This window comes from Epinephelus moara, chromosome 5 (assembly GCF_006386435.1).
Source record: "Epinephelus moara isolate mb chromosome 5, YSFRI_EMoa_1.0, whole genome shotgun sequence".
Classification (NCBI taxonomy): Eukaryota; Metazoa; Chordata; class Actinopteri; order Perciformes; family Serranidae; genus Epinephelus; species Epinephelus moara.
In genome coordinates, this window is record NC_065510.1 from 28428210 (window position 1) to 28444114 (window position 15905).

General features: G+C 42.0%; 2 protein-coding genes across 2 annotated transcripts in view; both read left to right on the top strand.

The window, feature by feature from the left end:
• Positions 1–1704: 1704 nt before the first annotated feature.
• On the top strand, positions 1705–7305 carry as3mt (arsenite methyltransferase). Its single transcript, XM_050045298.1, has 11 exons — positions 1705–1838; positions 2144–2192; positions 2519–2646; positions 2738–2888; positions 3052–3188; positions 3288–3357; positions 3488–3569; positions 3647–3778; positions 5365–5504; positions 5594–5716; positions 6604–7305. Exons 1-11 carry the CDS (start codon positions 1744–1746, stop codon positions 6709–6711), a joined length of 1215 nt encoding a protein of 404 aa, XP_049901255.1. The 5' UTR covers positions 1705–1743; the 3' UTR covers positions 6712–7305.
• A 933-nt stretch (positions 7306–8238) lies between these two features.
• Positions 8239–15905, top strand: part of cnnm2b (cyclin and CBS domain divalent metal cation transport mediator 2b) — a 59364-nt gene continuing 51697 nt past the window's right edge. Inside the window, exon 1 of the mRNA XM_050045418.1 lies at positions 8239–9864. Within this exon, the coding sequence (XP_049901375.1) occupies positions 8379–9864 (1486 nt within the window). The 5' untranslated portion in view covers positions 8239–8378. The remainder of the gene's footprint in view (positions 9865–15905) is intronic.

Sequence of the window (15905 nt, forward strand, 5' to 3'; positions counted from 1 at the left end):
GAACACACTCTAAAGTGCTTTATATGTTAATGCTTTTTGTGAGCTAGGAAGTGATTATGTGTGATTGTGGTACGTGTGGTACCAAGACAAGCTATTTTTCATATCGGCTGAATCCTTTAAGAAAAATTATTGGAACTGTGTAAAATATCAGAACCACTTTATATTTGAAATGTGTATAATATTCTGTAACATGTTTGTGAACCAAATAGTTGCTTTCATAATTTTTATGAAATCATTAGCTTTATTGTTATGGACAGACTTTTTTCTCTCATAATGGGTATTATTTTTCTGTTAAGAAAAGATTTAATTTCTTTGGAAGGGTACGTTTGACTAACAACACAGTAGATCTTTATTAACGATCAGGGGCATCTTGCCAAAGACATGTTTTCTTTCCTCACCAGTGTGTGTAAGGTGGTTTTGCACATATTCTTTGAATGTTTTGATCATAAGCAATTTATTACAACAACCAAGATGGATGTATGTTTAATAAACATGCCCTTTTAAATTCAAGCTGTCAAGACTGACTGACTGAGTTTCTGTCGTTTGTGGAAAGCTGTAGGGGAGAGTGGGGTTATATGGGACACGAAATAACCTTACATGACTTACAGGTTACTTGAACATTTATGACAACTGTTCGGGGGTGACTATTTATATAACTCAACCGTTTACATGTTATTGAGGCTTAAAGTTATGCATAATTAAGGGCCCTTTGGGCTACTGTGCTAGCTTCTAACAAAAATTCAGACAGCAACATTAGCATTAGCTGATAGGCCAGAAGATCAGCTTTCCAACATTTTTTTTCACATGGCACAAATAAAAACAAAGTATATTAAGTAAGTATGGTAGAAGAAAAAAATAACAAGGACCAAAACATTACTTATATGCTGTAGATCTCAAAACTGGAATAATGTGAGGAATAGTCAGAAGGTCTCCACTTTGAGGTTGAAAGTCAAGAGGGTGAATGAGTTTGAGCATGATGAATTGCATAGGCAAAGTTGCCCCTTGCTAAAAAGGCACAATCCCAACTGGCCTCCCTGTCCCAACCGACCCGTTCTCCCCCACTTGTACCTCTCAGTATTTAGGGACTGTTACCTATGAGGGTGGTGCAAAAAGCAGGAGGCAGGTCAAATAATTTTTTAAGCACTAGGGAGGGACTCTAATTTTTATTTTGGCTTAGGGGAGGGGCATACACATTTAAATGGTTGTATCTTGTATTTATTTTACCACTGTTTTTCAAAGAAAAATCAGTGGTAAAATAAAAATGATTTTACATTTGCCAAAATGACACCATTTATCATGGCAGTAAATTGTAAAAACAGAAATTATCATTTGATTTTCTTGGACACATCATGTGTGATGAACTTTCGTCCAAAAAAATAATTAAATAAATAAAAATAACATCTCATTTTGAATTTTATTCAAAAGATTAATAGTTTTCAAAATTAAACCAATTTGTACAGTTTTTTTTCCAGCTTCAGGATTTTGTCCTCACCTCGTAGCTTTTAACATGCATTCCTGCCAGTTACTTGGGAGGTTCAAGAAAAATATTTGTAGCTTTGGATAGGGATAAAAAATAAAACAAACCACAACAAAATGAAGTCACACCCCAAAACCCCCCCCCCCCCGTAAGTAAATAACAGCCCCTTAGTCTATCAATCTATCAATCTATCTATCATATTCTTGTGATTCCAGGCAGTGAATGACAGGGTGTGCTGTTTAGCAGGAAGTGCAGTGAACACTGTAATGTTCACTTTGTGCAGAGAGCAAACAACTTCTGAAAGCTCTCTCTTCAAACAGTGGACTTTCTCAGCTCTCTGGACAATGGCTGAAGAAAACAGGTGAGGGCACCCTCAAAACATGTCTCGTATCTTATTTATCTCACCGTATTTTTATGTAGCATTGGAGTGAGTAGCTATGAATAGAGTAACCCTTACCTGTAACGTTTAACTGGATACTGTGACAGTTGTTTTATAGCAACGACACATTAATGACGAGCTAAATAAATAAAAACGTGTCACTGTAAACCTGTGGAATAAAGTTAGAAATCTTAATGTGCTTTAGCTGGCAACCAGTGACAGTTAGCTGTTAGCATGTAGCTAACTAAATGTAACTTTAGCTAACTTACAGTAACTTCTTTTTTAAGGTCGTGTGCAAAAGGCTTCGTTGACAGCAGCATTCACGTGGACGTAAAGGTAATGTAACGTTAACGGGCATCACTTACGATACTGTTATGTCACTTTAGCTAGCCTAGCTAATGTTAGCTAAAACATTAGCATTTTAAATATTGATAGTTTGTAGTTAAGTAACGTTACAGTTCTTCAGTGATACTTCAGTCTCAAGGTTAATTCATTGACCAAAGTACAGCTTTGAAGTGTTACTATGGGTTACGAGTCCACCGGAAATCCATCCAGTCATTACTGCACTGTTTACTGTACTTACCTACCCGCCATGTGCTAACTGATAACAAGCTGTTGTATGATGAGGAGCAACTATAGCTTTCTGTCCTGCGCTCAAACAGGATTACTATGGCAAGAGGCTGAAGAGCTCCGCAGACCTGAAGAGCAATGCCTGTGTGGCTCCAGCCCAGCCCATCCCTGCCTTCATCCGCCAGGCTCTGAAGAAAGTGCACCCTGAGGTCACCGCCAGGTCACTGGGCTGCTGTCACACTCTCAGTTGTTGCTTCAGATGTATTTACACTGATCCACAGATGCTCACAGTGGACGTCCTTCTCCCTCAGGTACTATGGCTGTGGTCTGGTGGTGCCAGAGTGCTTGGAAGGCTGCAGGATACTGGACCTGGGCAGTGGGAGTGGGAGAGACTGCTACATGCTGAGTCAGCTGGTGGGAGAGAAGGGCCATGTCACTGGCGTTGACATGACTGAGGACCAGGTACTGTACATCACTATTACAGTGCAATGCACAGTGAACTATCAATACGGAAAAGTAAAAATTGCTCCCATTGGACTGTTAGTGAAGGCTAGTAGTCAGGCTAAGTGCTGCTTAAGACTCATTACAAATTCAGCTTGAAATGCAACAGTGTGCTCTCTCCTAGCTTGCACTGGCCAGGACATATATTGACTATCACATGAAAGAGTTCGGCTACAAAAAACCCAATGTCAGTTTTGTCCAGGGCTACATAGAGGCCCTAACAGAAGCGGGTCTGGAAAAGAGCTCATTTGATATCATCATGTAAGAAGTCTTTCTTGTCACTCTCATTTCATTTGTTTTGTAAATGCTGTGTCATTCTAGAGAAATTGTGTTGAAATGTTATTTGTTTTTCTGCCACAGTTCCAACTGTGTGGTGAATCTCTCTCCAGACAAGAAGCGAGTACTGGCTGAAGCCTACAGTGTGCTCAAGGTACACTGCTTTCGACTTGAGCTTTGGCCTCACTTTATAGTCAAATCGCACAAAACATGAAGAGAATGCTGCAGCAGAAGGCAAAACAATTGACTACATATTGATGTTTGATATAGTATTTGATCTTTAGGATGGTGGTGAGCTGTACTTCAGTGACGTCTACAGCAGTGGAAGACTAACAGAGGAAATTAAAAATCACAAAGTCCTGTGGGGTGCGTCAAATTAATATCCTACTGCCATAAACTCACAGACACATGCCAGATTATCACTGTGTAATTTATCTTGGCAGGAGAGTGTCTTGGTGGAGCGCTCTGGTGGAAGGATCTGCTGCAGTTGGCTGAAGAAGTGGGCTTCAGCACACCACGGCTGGTTACAGCCAACATCATCACTGTCGACAACAAAGAGCTGCAGGACGCTCTGGGTTTGATACTGTTTAGTTATTTTTTTATTGCAGAGTGGGTCGCAGTAATGAGCATTAATTTCTAAACTAAAATTACATAAATGGCGTGCCACTAATACAATGTATTTTAAGACTGAACTTAATTTTAAACTCTTTTACTTATGTACTTCTGTTTAGTTTCAGCCAAGATTGATCCAAAAACATATTTCTTTAAAGGCCTTACAGGTGTTTCCACTTATTCTTGCTAATTAGACTTCTGCTTAGGTTGAAGAGAGCAAAGAATTATATGAGGTAACCAAAGTTCATTAACCACTTGAGTTTATTGCCCTGATAGGTGCAATAAACTCTACAGGAGAGTGAGGCAGATGTCAATCAAACATAGTGTGCTCACGCCTACAGAGAGGTCTAATAGCCTTATTAAGTGAAAACACCTGTGTGGATGGACCATGGGTCTGTAGGACAGCAAAACTACATCAAAACATCCATTGACAAACTATCTCACAACTCGTGCAGTATAATCCAAGTCTTATTTTTCCAGTCGTATGCTCAGTACTTCCTAAACACACATGCATTTTTGCTAAAAAAAAAATGTAGTATAGGAGTCTGGCTTTGAAGAGGGCTTAGATAAGTTTCATTTTCAGTTCAATTTTAAATAGTTCAGTTTTGGCAAAATGCTTGTGTTTGGGAAGAACCGAGGAGATGACTGGATAAATGAGACTAAGATCTGCATGAGTTGTGTGGGAGTTTGAAAATGGATATTTTGATGTAGGGGAGACATGGTGGTCCAGTGGTTAGCATTGTCGCCTCACAGCAAGACAGTTCCTGGCTGAAACGTGGGGGTGGGGGGGGGTCCCCTCTGTGCAGAGCGTGCATGCTTTCCCAAGTCAGCGTACTCCGGCTTACTCCCACAGTCCAAAGACATGCAGGTTAATTGGTGACTCTAAGCTGACCGCAGGTGTGAATGTGAGCATGAATGGTTGTCTGTCTCTATGTGTCAGCCCTGTGATAGTCTGTGGAACTGTCCAGGGTGTACCCCGTCTCTCGCCCAAGGTCAGCTGGGATAGGCTCCAGATTTTTGTCACTCAAACTGAATTTGGACACTACAGAAAAACTTTTGAAATCGTAAATGCCACCATTTTGTCTGTTTGGTTTCAAAGATTTACCTGGAGCCCACATTTGCAGTTCTTAAAAATCACATTAACTAGGACCAACTCCAACATTTCCATTGTTTGTTACATAGTGGCAGCACCATATGCAAAAATATGTGATTTTATTAACCCTTCTGTTCATTTTAAATAGATTTGATTTTGTGATTTTTTTTTTTTAGTGCGAGTGATGCTTAAATCATGTTTAATAAATAATTATTATCTTGTTTTAGATAGTTTCAAGTTTTCAGAATTTAGATAAATAAAGCTGGAGCTTTGTTTAATGCTGCACAGCTCTGGTTAATGTTTAAAATTCATTAAATTGGGTTCTACTAAACTGTTACCACTAACTTCTTATCGTGTTTGTGCAACTTGCAGATCAGTTGTTAATTATTCGGTAGATTATTGGTTAGGTTGACTGATGCATTTATTCATTCCCTCTTATCTGTTCTGGCAATACAGGTGACTTCAAGTTTGTCTCCGTCACATACCGCCTGTTTAAGGTCCCCAAAGGCAACACCAAGCCCTGTCAGGTCATATATAACGGGAGTGTGACAGGAGTAGAGGACACCTTCCAGTTTGACTGTCAGTACACATTCAAGGTCTGTACATCCTGCAGTGAAAGAACAGCTCAGTGTTTTCGGCTCATGCACTGTATGCAGATGATGTCAGATGTGGGTGTATTTCACAGGTCAATGAAGTAGTGGAGGTCGATAGAGAGTTGGCTTCCATCCTGACCCACTCCAGATTTAGGGAGGACTTCACTATCCAGCCACCGGGAGGCCCAAGTGAGTCTTGTGGAGTCAAACCTAAGGTCAGTGTCACAATTGAATTCCTGAATGTGGAAACGTCTTCATGTGTCTTTTTTTTCTTTCTGAGCACTAGAGGTCAGTGTGTTCGGCCTATCAGTTTCAAGTGTGTGACACACCCAGAGAGTCCCACTGTCTAAACTGCGCATAGTCACACACGCATGTGTGCACCAGGGCGCATGCTGCAAGTCCTTACACACACACACTCACATACCCATTCAAACATACATACGCACACATCCTCTTGCACAAGGTCAAGCAGCTGTCTTGGAGTCATAACCAGACTGTGGAGTCATGCTGGGGAACCTTGAACAGGAAGGAATGTTCTCTTCTCAGCTAATGGAATGCCATCTTATCGGCTCTCATGGTCATTCTGTGCACAAAGACATCTACAAACACCACTATATGTTTTTCAAAGACTACACTAATCCTTTAGTTACTCATGTTGTTCTGCTGTTGAGGGATCTCCATTTTGTTTTCGTGAAGCAAAGACGGAAACTGAAAATCCCAGTGATTTATCTAAATTTGTCCCTGGGTTTAACCTTCGGACGATAATAGTAGTAAAAAGCCTTTGGTCTTGTTGTTGAAAGCACAGCTACTGTGAAAAACCTGCTGTAAATGAACAACCCGTGTTTGATAAAAGAGACACTGATACCAGGAGTAAACACTGCATCTAACAACTTTTTATACTGCTATTACATAAAATGTTCAGCACATTAATTGGTGTTTAATGCTAGATAATCAGAAAAAGAGAGTTCACTATTCAAAATTCTCTACATTCCTACCAATGGTCTTGGATGAAACACAGTTATTATGTATGTCATTTTTAAATAGAACTGGATGTACGTTGTGAAATCCCGCTGATTTCTACCTTGTTGATGTGTTGCAACAGCCAGGCATTGTGGATCCTTTCGAGCTGGCCCCTCAGCTGGAGAAACAAGGTCCAGGTTCAGCCACAGGGGGATGCTGCAGCACACGGTCTGCTACCTGCTGCAAGTGATGGTGGGAAGAGCACTGACAAATAAAGGCCCAGCATCATACTGTGTAACAGCAGTTCACAGTATGACAGCACTCACTTAATTATGCCCTATGCAGTGTCATTATGTTGCATCTTATTAACATTTGAATGAGATGTCAGCAATCGAAATTAATTACTGCTGCATGAACATCTGTTATTGATGCTCTGTGCACACTTGCCTGTTTATCGCCTCAACATGGGGACGAGAAAAGACTGAATACATGAATTTAATTTATTCAAATAATAATATTGCTGAAATAAAATGACTTTTGGTTTGTATTAAGGCAAAATCAGAACACTAACAAATTCAAAACATGTACATAATCTTGAACGGTATTGGTGCCTCTTGTCTATGGTCTTAGACATTTGAATTTCTAAACTGTGCCATCCACACCTTTATCAGGACTTTCCCACCTTTGCCTTTACAAATGACTGTACTTCTCTTGTAATACCTCGAATTTAATTGATTTGTTTTAGCAGTATATTACCAGGTTATGCATCAGTGTGAGCTTTGCAAAGTTCTGTTAATTATTATGTGTTATTTCTGTTATAAGACAATAAATACTGCCAATCAGATGAATGTTATATGTTCATTTTTGCACATATCATATGGTGGGTTATGCACACCTGCATTGCATGAGGTGCCTTTAAATCAAGAAGCCAAGTCTGCTGAAACAGGCCTTTATCACTGGTCACTGACGAATACACACCCACTCTGAAACTATATACTGTAGGCAGCAGTTCCCAATCTGGGTGTCGCAACACCCCATGGAGTCCTAAAAGGCATAAAAGAAGGATAAAGGGGAAATATATATTATTTTGCGACTTTTTTTTTTACATTTCTGTAATTGTGCTTTTTCTGGTGAAACACAGAATCCTTTTCCCTCTCTGCTTCTCTTAAAATCCTTCAAATAAAATATTAGAAGAGAAATTATTATTTGGTTAAACTGAATTAGACCTATAACTCACATCCACATTAATGCCAAACCTGTGATAGAAGGTGATAAGGAGATAACACTTCATTTTAAGGGTTTGCGTCTCCAAAAGTGTGAGAAACACTAGTGAAGGAGTAGTGGTTTAGCATCAATGTGCAATGCAATGCCAATTAAACACACAGTGCCTCACAGATTACCATGAAGTTGAATAAACACCTCTGACAGTCTCAATTTAAATGTGACAGTATTTCAGTTGTATGGCATTGCATTACACTGTGCAGGAGCTCGTGCTACTGTGTCCATCTTTATTTATATGTCAATTTAAATTAAATGCACTTAAATCATGTACATTGAGTCTCATGTAGTAGGATGTATGTTAAAAAAGTCACGAGCAGAGTCCTGTCTGTCTCTTAACATGAGGTGCACTTGTTTTGGAATTTGATTCGCCAAGGAGGCTGCGGACGCCCCGCCCCCCGGCCAACGGCCCCTCCTGATTGGTCGCCACCGTCGCCTGTCTCGGGGACATCAGGGGAGGCACGAGTTGGCCCGTAAGCCTGCGCTCGCGAGTCATCAGTGTCGGACACGTAGTGGGAACGAGCAGGTCCCGATGCACAAGTCACGGCAACCCTCGGCGGAGATGAAGGCGGACTCCGACTGGCTCTGATTTTTAAAAGCCCTTTTCATTCAGGCGGTCGGTTGCCAACGGTTATCAATATGGCAGAGCCGTTATCCCAGGCACCCACCGCTGCAAAAATGGCGTCACTTAACCGGGTCCGAGCTTTGGCGATGATTTTCTTAACTGTCACTGGCTGTTGTGTCACCCCGACAAGTGGCAAGGAAGGGTCCGAGGAGACCGTCATCATAGGGCTCCGACTGGAGGACACGGACGACATTTCCTTCATGGATAAGGGCTACCTGCGGGTGAGTGAGCGGTCTCGGGTGAAATTAAGGGTGTACGGGCAGAACATCAACAACGAGACCTGGTCCAAAATTGCTTTCACGGAACATGAGCGGAGCAGGACGGTAGGGAGCCTTGACAGTTCCTCGGGGGATAACCAGAGCCAAGAGGACTCGTCCGGCTTGCATCCCTGCGGTATTAGGACTTCGGATATAATTATATTGCCCAACATCATCCTGAATCGAAAGACGTCCGGAATAGTTGAAATTGAGGTCAAACCCCTGCGGAAGACGGAGAGGAGTAAAGCGTATTACCTTTGCATCGCCACCGCGACACCGGCCGTGGCCGGGATGCACGACCCGTGGACGGAGAACACCTGGATCTACCACGATGGGGATGACACCAAAGTGATAGTGGTGGAGGAGAAAAAGTTTCTGCTGCCTTTCTGGCTCCAGGTCATCTTCATCTCCATGTTGCTGTGCCTGTCGGGCATGTTCAGCGGGTTGAACCTGGGGCTCATGGCTCTGGACCCCATGGAGCTCCAGATAGTCCAGAACTGCGGCACGGAGAAGGAGAAGAATTACGCCAAAAAAATAGAGCCGGTCAGGAGTCAAGGGAATTACTTGCTTTGCTCGCTTCTGCTCGGGAACGTGCTGGTGAACACCACGCTGACCATCCTGCTGGATGATATCGCCGGGTCGGGGTTGATAGCAGTGGTCATGTCCACCATTGGAATAGTCATTTTTGGGGAAATCGTGCCCCAGGCCATCTGCTCCAGACACGGCCTCGCTGTCGGGGCCAACACCATATTCCTCACCAAGTTCTTCATGCTGCTCACCTTCCCTGCGTCCTACCCGGTGAGCAAGCTGCTAGACTACCTCCTGGGACAGGAGATAGGAACCGTGTACAACCGGGAGAAGCTTCTGGAGATGCTGCGCGTCACGGACCCCTACAACGACCTGGTGAAGGAGGAGCTCAACATCATCCAGGGCGCGCTGGAGCTCAGGACTAAGACCGTGGAGGACGTCATGACGCCGCTGAGAGATTGCTTCATGATCCCCGGGGATGGCACCCTCGACTTTAACACCATGTCCGAGATCATGAAGAGCGGCTATACGCGCATCCCAGTCTTCGAGGGCGAGAGGTCCAACATAGTGGATCTGCTCTTTGTCAAGGACCTGGCGTTTGTGGACCCAGATGATTGCACCCCTCTCAAAACCATCACAAAGTTTTACAGCCACCCGTTACATTTTGTGTTCAATGATACCAAGTTGGATGCAATGCTGGAGGAGTTTAAAAAAGGTGAGACAACTAGATAGAGTGCACTTTGTTTCTCATGTATCACTTTAATTCATGCTATCCCACTAGATAAAGGTATCAGCGAGCCTGCTCTCTTTCAGTTTAACCTCTCTTGACCCTTAAGTGTCAAAGGTCACTACTCAAGGTGGTTGGCCTTTCACCTGTCCACCCTCCCCACCACTGGATGAGGGAAAGGTGAATTACACACTTTGTCCTTTATTGAATGCATGTGCTGCTCTATTCATTAAAAGGTCAAGGTGTGTAAGTGAATCCTAAATGCACAGGCTAGATTTCAGAGGGGGGTGCAGGGGCCACCGACCTCTCAATATTTAGAGCATGTGCATTTATCCCCCACAATTAAAACATAAAGTAGCAGAGGACTTTTATTTTGATTAAATTAAATACATTTCTGCCTTAAATTGATGTAAGAAAGGCACAAACCGGTGTGTAGAAATTCACCAGAAAACATAAATTTAAGTGTTTGATGCTCCAAATTTCCTAGGAAAGGACTTCCAACCTCCCCCGTTTCATATGTCCCTCTCCAATGTTGAAACGAAATCTATGCCATTGCCTACAAGTTTAAAACCTGATCTTCAGGAATAAACGGGGGAGGACAATTTGTGTCTCCTTAAAGACTCCACAAGAAATCAAGAAAGGGTTGTTTTGCCTAGCAGAGCACTGAAGCAGCCACACCAGTAGTGAGGTGCACTTGCCACAGCCTCGCTGGCCACTTCCTGTAAAGGGGAGGCGGAGGTGTCCTTATCTCTCTCCATCGCTTCCATTCAGTGTTAATGTTCACACGGTTTCTCTCTCTTTCTCTCTCCTCCTGCTTTCCTCCTATTACCTTGCCCTCTCATTCACTTTTTCTTACTCTTTCCCCTTCCTCTCTCCCTCTCTGATTTGTGAATGCATTAGGACATGTGGGAATGGTGCAACGGCAGTGCTAAGGTTATCAGGTGGGGGCATCTTGTTTGAGAACCTGCTTAAATCCCTCTCTACCTTTCGTGTGCTTGCCTCTGAATGATGGTGGCGATAACTCCTTTTGTCCAGCCCTGGAATGCAGTCGTGTGGATAATGAATAACAGCCTCTAACACCCTCGAGCCCCCCATGTGTTGTGTGTGTGTGTGTGTGTGTGTGTATGCACATGGAGTTTGAGAAAGATGTTTACCTCACCCACAGTTTACCTGATGTTTTGCATAGCCACCCCCCTCTCTGTTGTTGCCTCTGACTAAGTTATTCCTGGCACTGTGTGGATTTGAGACTAGTGTGTTCTTTCTTTACGCCGACATACGCAGCTATAGGAGTCACCCAGTGATACACCTGTTCAGCAACTGATTTATCAATACTTAACATGTGGGGGAAAGCATGATTGATGCATTGCGTGCTCATTAGAATATTCACTTTGCTTTAAGAGGATTGGGAGGAAAACAGAGCAAATCATTCAGCTCCATTACCAGAAATTAGGTGAAGTTCTCCATGCCAAATTAGCATTGCATAATATACTAGTTAGGGGGGTTTGTTTGTTTTCATCACAGTTGACTATTTACTGACATGCACTAGCGGCAGGAAACATTGTGTGCCATATTCTGCTGCATTTTTAACAATTATCTTATCAGCAAATATAACCCTTGCAGTATCCGCCACCTTAATTATTCTATTAGTCCATGTGGACTGTGAACATCTTATGTGTAAGCACTACATTAGGTATAAAAAACAGATGTATAGAAGAATCAGCTGACAGCCAGCAGCTAAAATCAAAAGTCACTGAATGCAACATTATGTTAAATTTAATGACACATACAAATACATTTGTTTTCAGCTCTTTAAACAAGTGACTGGATGCAGTGAGATCTCTGACTGTGGATGCAAAATTTGCTGTGCTGATGCACAGTCAGTGACTAATTACAGATTACTACATCTTTGTCATTTGATTTGAACACAATCAGATTCTGGTATCATTTTAAAACAGAAGTATATCATGATGAAATGCCTAAACTGAAGTTTAACTCTTAAAGGGACAGTTCACCTCAAAATCAGAAATACACATTTTTCCTCTTACCTGTAGTGCTGTTTATCATTCTAGATTTTTTTGGTGTGAGTTTGTTGGAGGTATCGGCCATAGAAATGTCTGCCTTTACTCCAATATAATGCAACTAGATGGCACTCAGCTTGTGGTGCTCAAAGTGCCCCAAAAAATACTTCTCAACAGCAATGTCTCTTTCAACAAATCGTGATCTGGTTATTCATCATTATCCACAGACCTTGTTGTGAGCAGTTTCATGTAGGAACTATTTTCTTTCTGCTGACCTTCACCCACTGTGCAGGAGTAGGTGTGCTACTCACGAGAAGCTCATGCTCGTGACAGCGTGAGAAACATAAATGGTGCCCTCCTCTACTGAGCTGTAACATTAGCTACCTCATTGGTGCGAGGTGAGCTAGTAGAAGATGCACGCTTCCTTCTTAGCGGTGATACGGTTGCCAGGTGTAGTTAAGTAGTAAGAAAATAGTTCCTACACGAAAAATGCCCACAACAAGGTCGGTGGATTATTTTGAGTAACCAGGTAATGATTTCTTGCAAGAGACATTGCTGCTGAGTTTTTCAAATTTATTTTTTTGGCGCTTTGAGCACCACAAGCTGAGTGCCATCTATGGCTCCATTATACCCGAGAGAAGGTAAACAACAATCTAGATTGATAAACAGCGCTACAGGTAAAAAGAAAAAAATATATTTTTGATTTTAAGGTGAACTGTCCCTTTAAAAGAGCTTCCATGATACATGGTCCTGTTGTCTAAGTTAACAATGCTAAGCTAAAACTAAATTAACTATTAAACCAAGTTCAGCAAGTAACATAGCATGGGATGTTATTCGAAAGTAGCCTTATAGCCTCAGTGGTAGGTTTATAGTGCTGCCACACGGCTATGGAATGAGCTTCATTCACAGTTTTTCAGAGACACTCCTCAGCTTGCATCAGGTTGTTGTGGTTTGCAGTGTGTGTGTGTGTGCTCCTACTCTTCTCATCATGTGCCCTGGTGCATCAGGTCTTATCTCCTCTTGCTAGCTCCAGTATGTTCCTGACGTGTTTACTGCTGTTGGGTCTAGGCACAGGATGAGGTTAATTCTAATTTAGACATGTGTTACACATCTAAATAAGAATAATGTTGTCACTCTTCCAGCTTTGTGCACACTTCTGTTTGAAATCCTTTAAGCTATACTCTGCAGGGAGGTCAGTTACTGTTTATACACATGCTGAAGATGAAAGTAAAAACCAACCTCAGATTCATTTTCATTTTGCCGTATTTTTGTATTTTGGCACTATGTCTCTTGGATGCCTACTTCTTATGGTCTGGCACCTGGTCGTTACCTTTTAATAAAGCCACATCCTCACCTTAGTGCCGTGGGGATACACACTCATAAACATCCCAAACTCAGAAAATAAGAAGAAAGAAAGAAAATACAGGCAGAGCGCAGAGTCGCTGCAGAGGGGTTACCTGTATGAGTCTATACATTACTTTACAGGAAAATCCTGCAGTGAACTTGGACAGTGGGGCTCTGTTGTGTATGATGCAATCAAGGTGTTAACCTGTACCTGATATACAGCATATTGTTATACAGTGATATCAAAACCTTTAGTTATTATTTGCATTGTATCAGTTTTGTCCAAGTAATGTGGCTCTAATGCCAGCCTGACACTTGTTGAATAATAGCCTGAATTGTAAATCAGCATAATAATGTTCATTTAAAACCCATAGAAAGTGTAACACGGTCATCAAGTTAAAATCAACAAACACTTATATTGGGCTCAGGTGTATCTGTTCACTCAAGTTAGTTTTTATTTTGTGAATTCTGTTTGTTCCCTCCCACTAAAAGTCAAAACGCAGCATGTTCACATTTATGTTGCTGACGTTTAGCACATCATATAGGTCCAGTCCTGGTGTGTAGTGGCTGAGGCAGACTGTTTCTGTGGCTGGCCCTGCGCCAGAGGGAATTCGCCTTCAGCCTCTCATGGAAGTCATAAGCAACTGTTGTAGGGAGGGCTGCGGGGCCAAAGTTTCCCGTCAATCTGGCTCTGTTAGCAGCGCACACTCAGTTCAAAGTGCTTTGTATTGTAAGTCATTGTTAATTAATTTGATGCCGCTTGCGGAGCTGCATAGTCGTCTAAAGTCTGTTACAAAAACGAAAGAACACCCACAACACGCTTATATTAGAGGCTGTGTTGCAGCACTGGATCCTAACTTTCAGGCGACGTGGTTTTTGTTTGCAGGTGTGGATTTGTAGAAGACATTTTCAACTCAATTAAATATCAGAAAGTAGTGGAACCTGCCCTGTGTAATTTCCCAGAGCCAAGGTGATGTCTTGAAATCGCATGTTTTATGTTTTTTTGTACATAAAGGGAGTATAAATGAGCCATAATCGATTAATAAACTAATTGTCGCACCTCTAGCGCACATGCAGATGTTTCACCCAGCTGAACCCAGGCCCTGGGTTAGGGGTTAGGTTCAGATTCATGCGGGAGCTTTTTAATTCAGGCAGACACCCCTCTGGAAACTTCTGACCCCTTCATTAATTACTCTCCGTCTGCGATTGCAACAATTACTGTCATCCAGGGGCTGCTTGTCAAGCTGCAGGTTTACTGCTTAATGAGTGGGTCAGTGTGTGCCATTTGGGACCAAACCAAGCAGTTGAGTCAGAAACAGGAATTTAAGCTGCCCGTCTGACTTTGAGTTATGTGTGATATTCCTGAAAGTGAAAGTTATTCACTCACTAGCTCACATGCAGTGTAACCAGCCTTGTGAGAGGAGGAAGAGATCTACTGTATGGATGTTTGGCGAGCTCAGAAGCAGGTTATGTGTGGTTTCTGCCCCTGGGGAAGGCAGGCCACTTGTCTAACTTGAATATGGGAGTCCAGAGAGGGACTGGGACTTGACCCAACAAAGGCAAGGGAAACCTTTTCACCCAGTTGTCTTCTTGTTTTGGTAACAACAGACACAAACTCAGTTATTCTCATCACTAGCTTGAACCGGGTGTCTGCAAGTCTTAAATTCAATTTTATGAATATTAGGCCTTAAAAGTCTTTAAATGGCCTTAACATTTGTTCTAATTTCATTTATTCATCTTTTAATTTCTTTTTGTCAAAATGAGTCAAGTTTTTCTACATGGAAGTCCACATTTCTGATGTTACAAATCTTTAAACCTACCACTGAACCTAATACTGTCTTAACTTAACAGTTGCACTTACCTGTTGGCAAAACGTAAATGAATCTAACTCACTCTAATAATCATGTTTCTACATAAAACCTACCTCATATATACTAACCGTTATATTACTTGCAATGCTTGAATAATAAAAGATGAAGTGTCCAAAAATCAGTCTTAAATTAGGTTAAAATGATCTTTAAAAGGTCTTAAAATGCATTACAGTTTTAGTTTCTGATACCTGTTGAAATCCTGTTGCAAACTCTGTGTCTAAACTGATGTAGAGTTATGTTGCCTTTGTCCTTTTTATCCTTTTTAAGCTACAAATTAAAGTTCTGAAAACCTGTCGATGAATATCCTGAAGTTAAATGACCAAAATTGTCTGTTTAAGTTATCTGTTCATCTAGTATCTCACAGCCCCGGATATATATGCTTCCCTGTTTGAGAGTATGGTCCCCAGTGTAAAAGAGCCTACATGAGGCCTGGCACGTCTTGAACTAGTTCCCCCGATCGCTGCAATATAGGCCAATCTATGCTTAATTCAGATTCAACAGCCTTCACGGTCTCTCTGCTCAGTACTTTGTCTTAAAGTGAAACTCTTTTTCCTCCGTCGGCCCTGCTGAAACACTGACAGCAGTTTTGTGGCTTGCTCAAAATGCCATTATTCTCCCTGAGTGTTTGTGCGGAGCGTATCATAGCAAATGTCCAGAAATTGTGTGTGTTTACCTGGTAACCCTTGGTGCTAATGCTGCAAGGAGTGTTGGGATTAAATGGCATCATGTTGGTAAGAACACTTAATGTTTCCTGATGAGGGACACCCCTTTGAACTCAGCAGGACTTCTCCTGCCA

Bases quoted from the DNA above. Each gene is read 5' to 3' on its own strand.
- as3mt (XM_050045298.1), top strand. From the start codon at position 1,744: ATGTTCACTTTGTGCAGAGAGCAAACAACTTCTGAAAGCTCTCTCTTC. The intron at 2,193-2,518 runs GTAATGTAACGT...GCGCTCAAACAG, and splicing joins GCATTCACGTGGACGTAAAG to GATTACTATGGCAAGAGGCT. The intron at 3,358-3,487 runs GTACACTGCTTT...TTTGATCTTTAG, and splicing joins AAGCCTACAGTGTGCTCAAG to GATGGTGGTGAGCTGTACTT.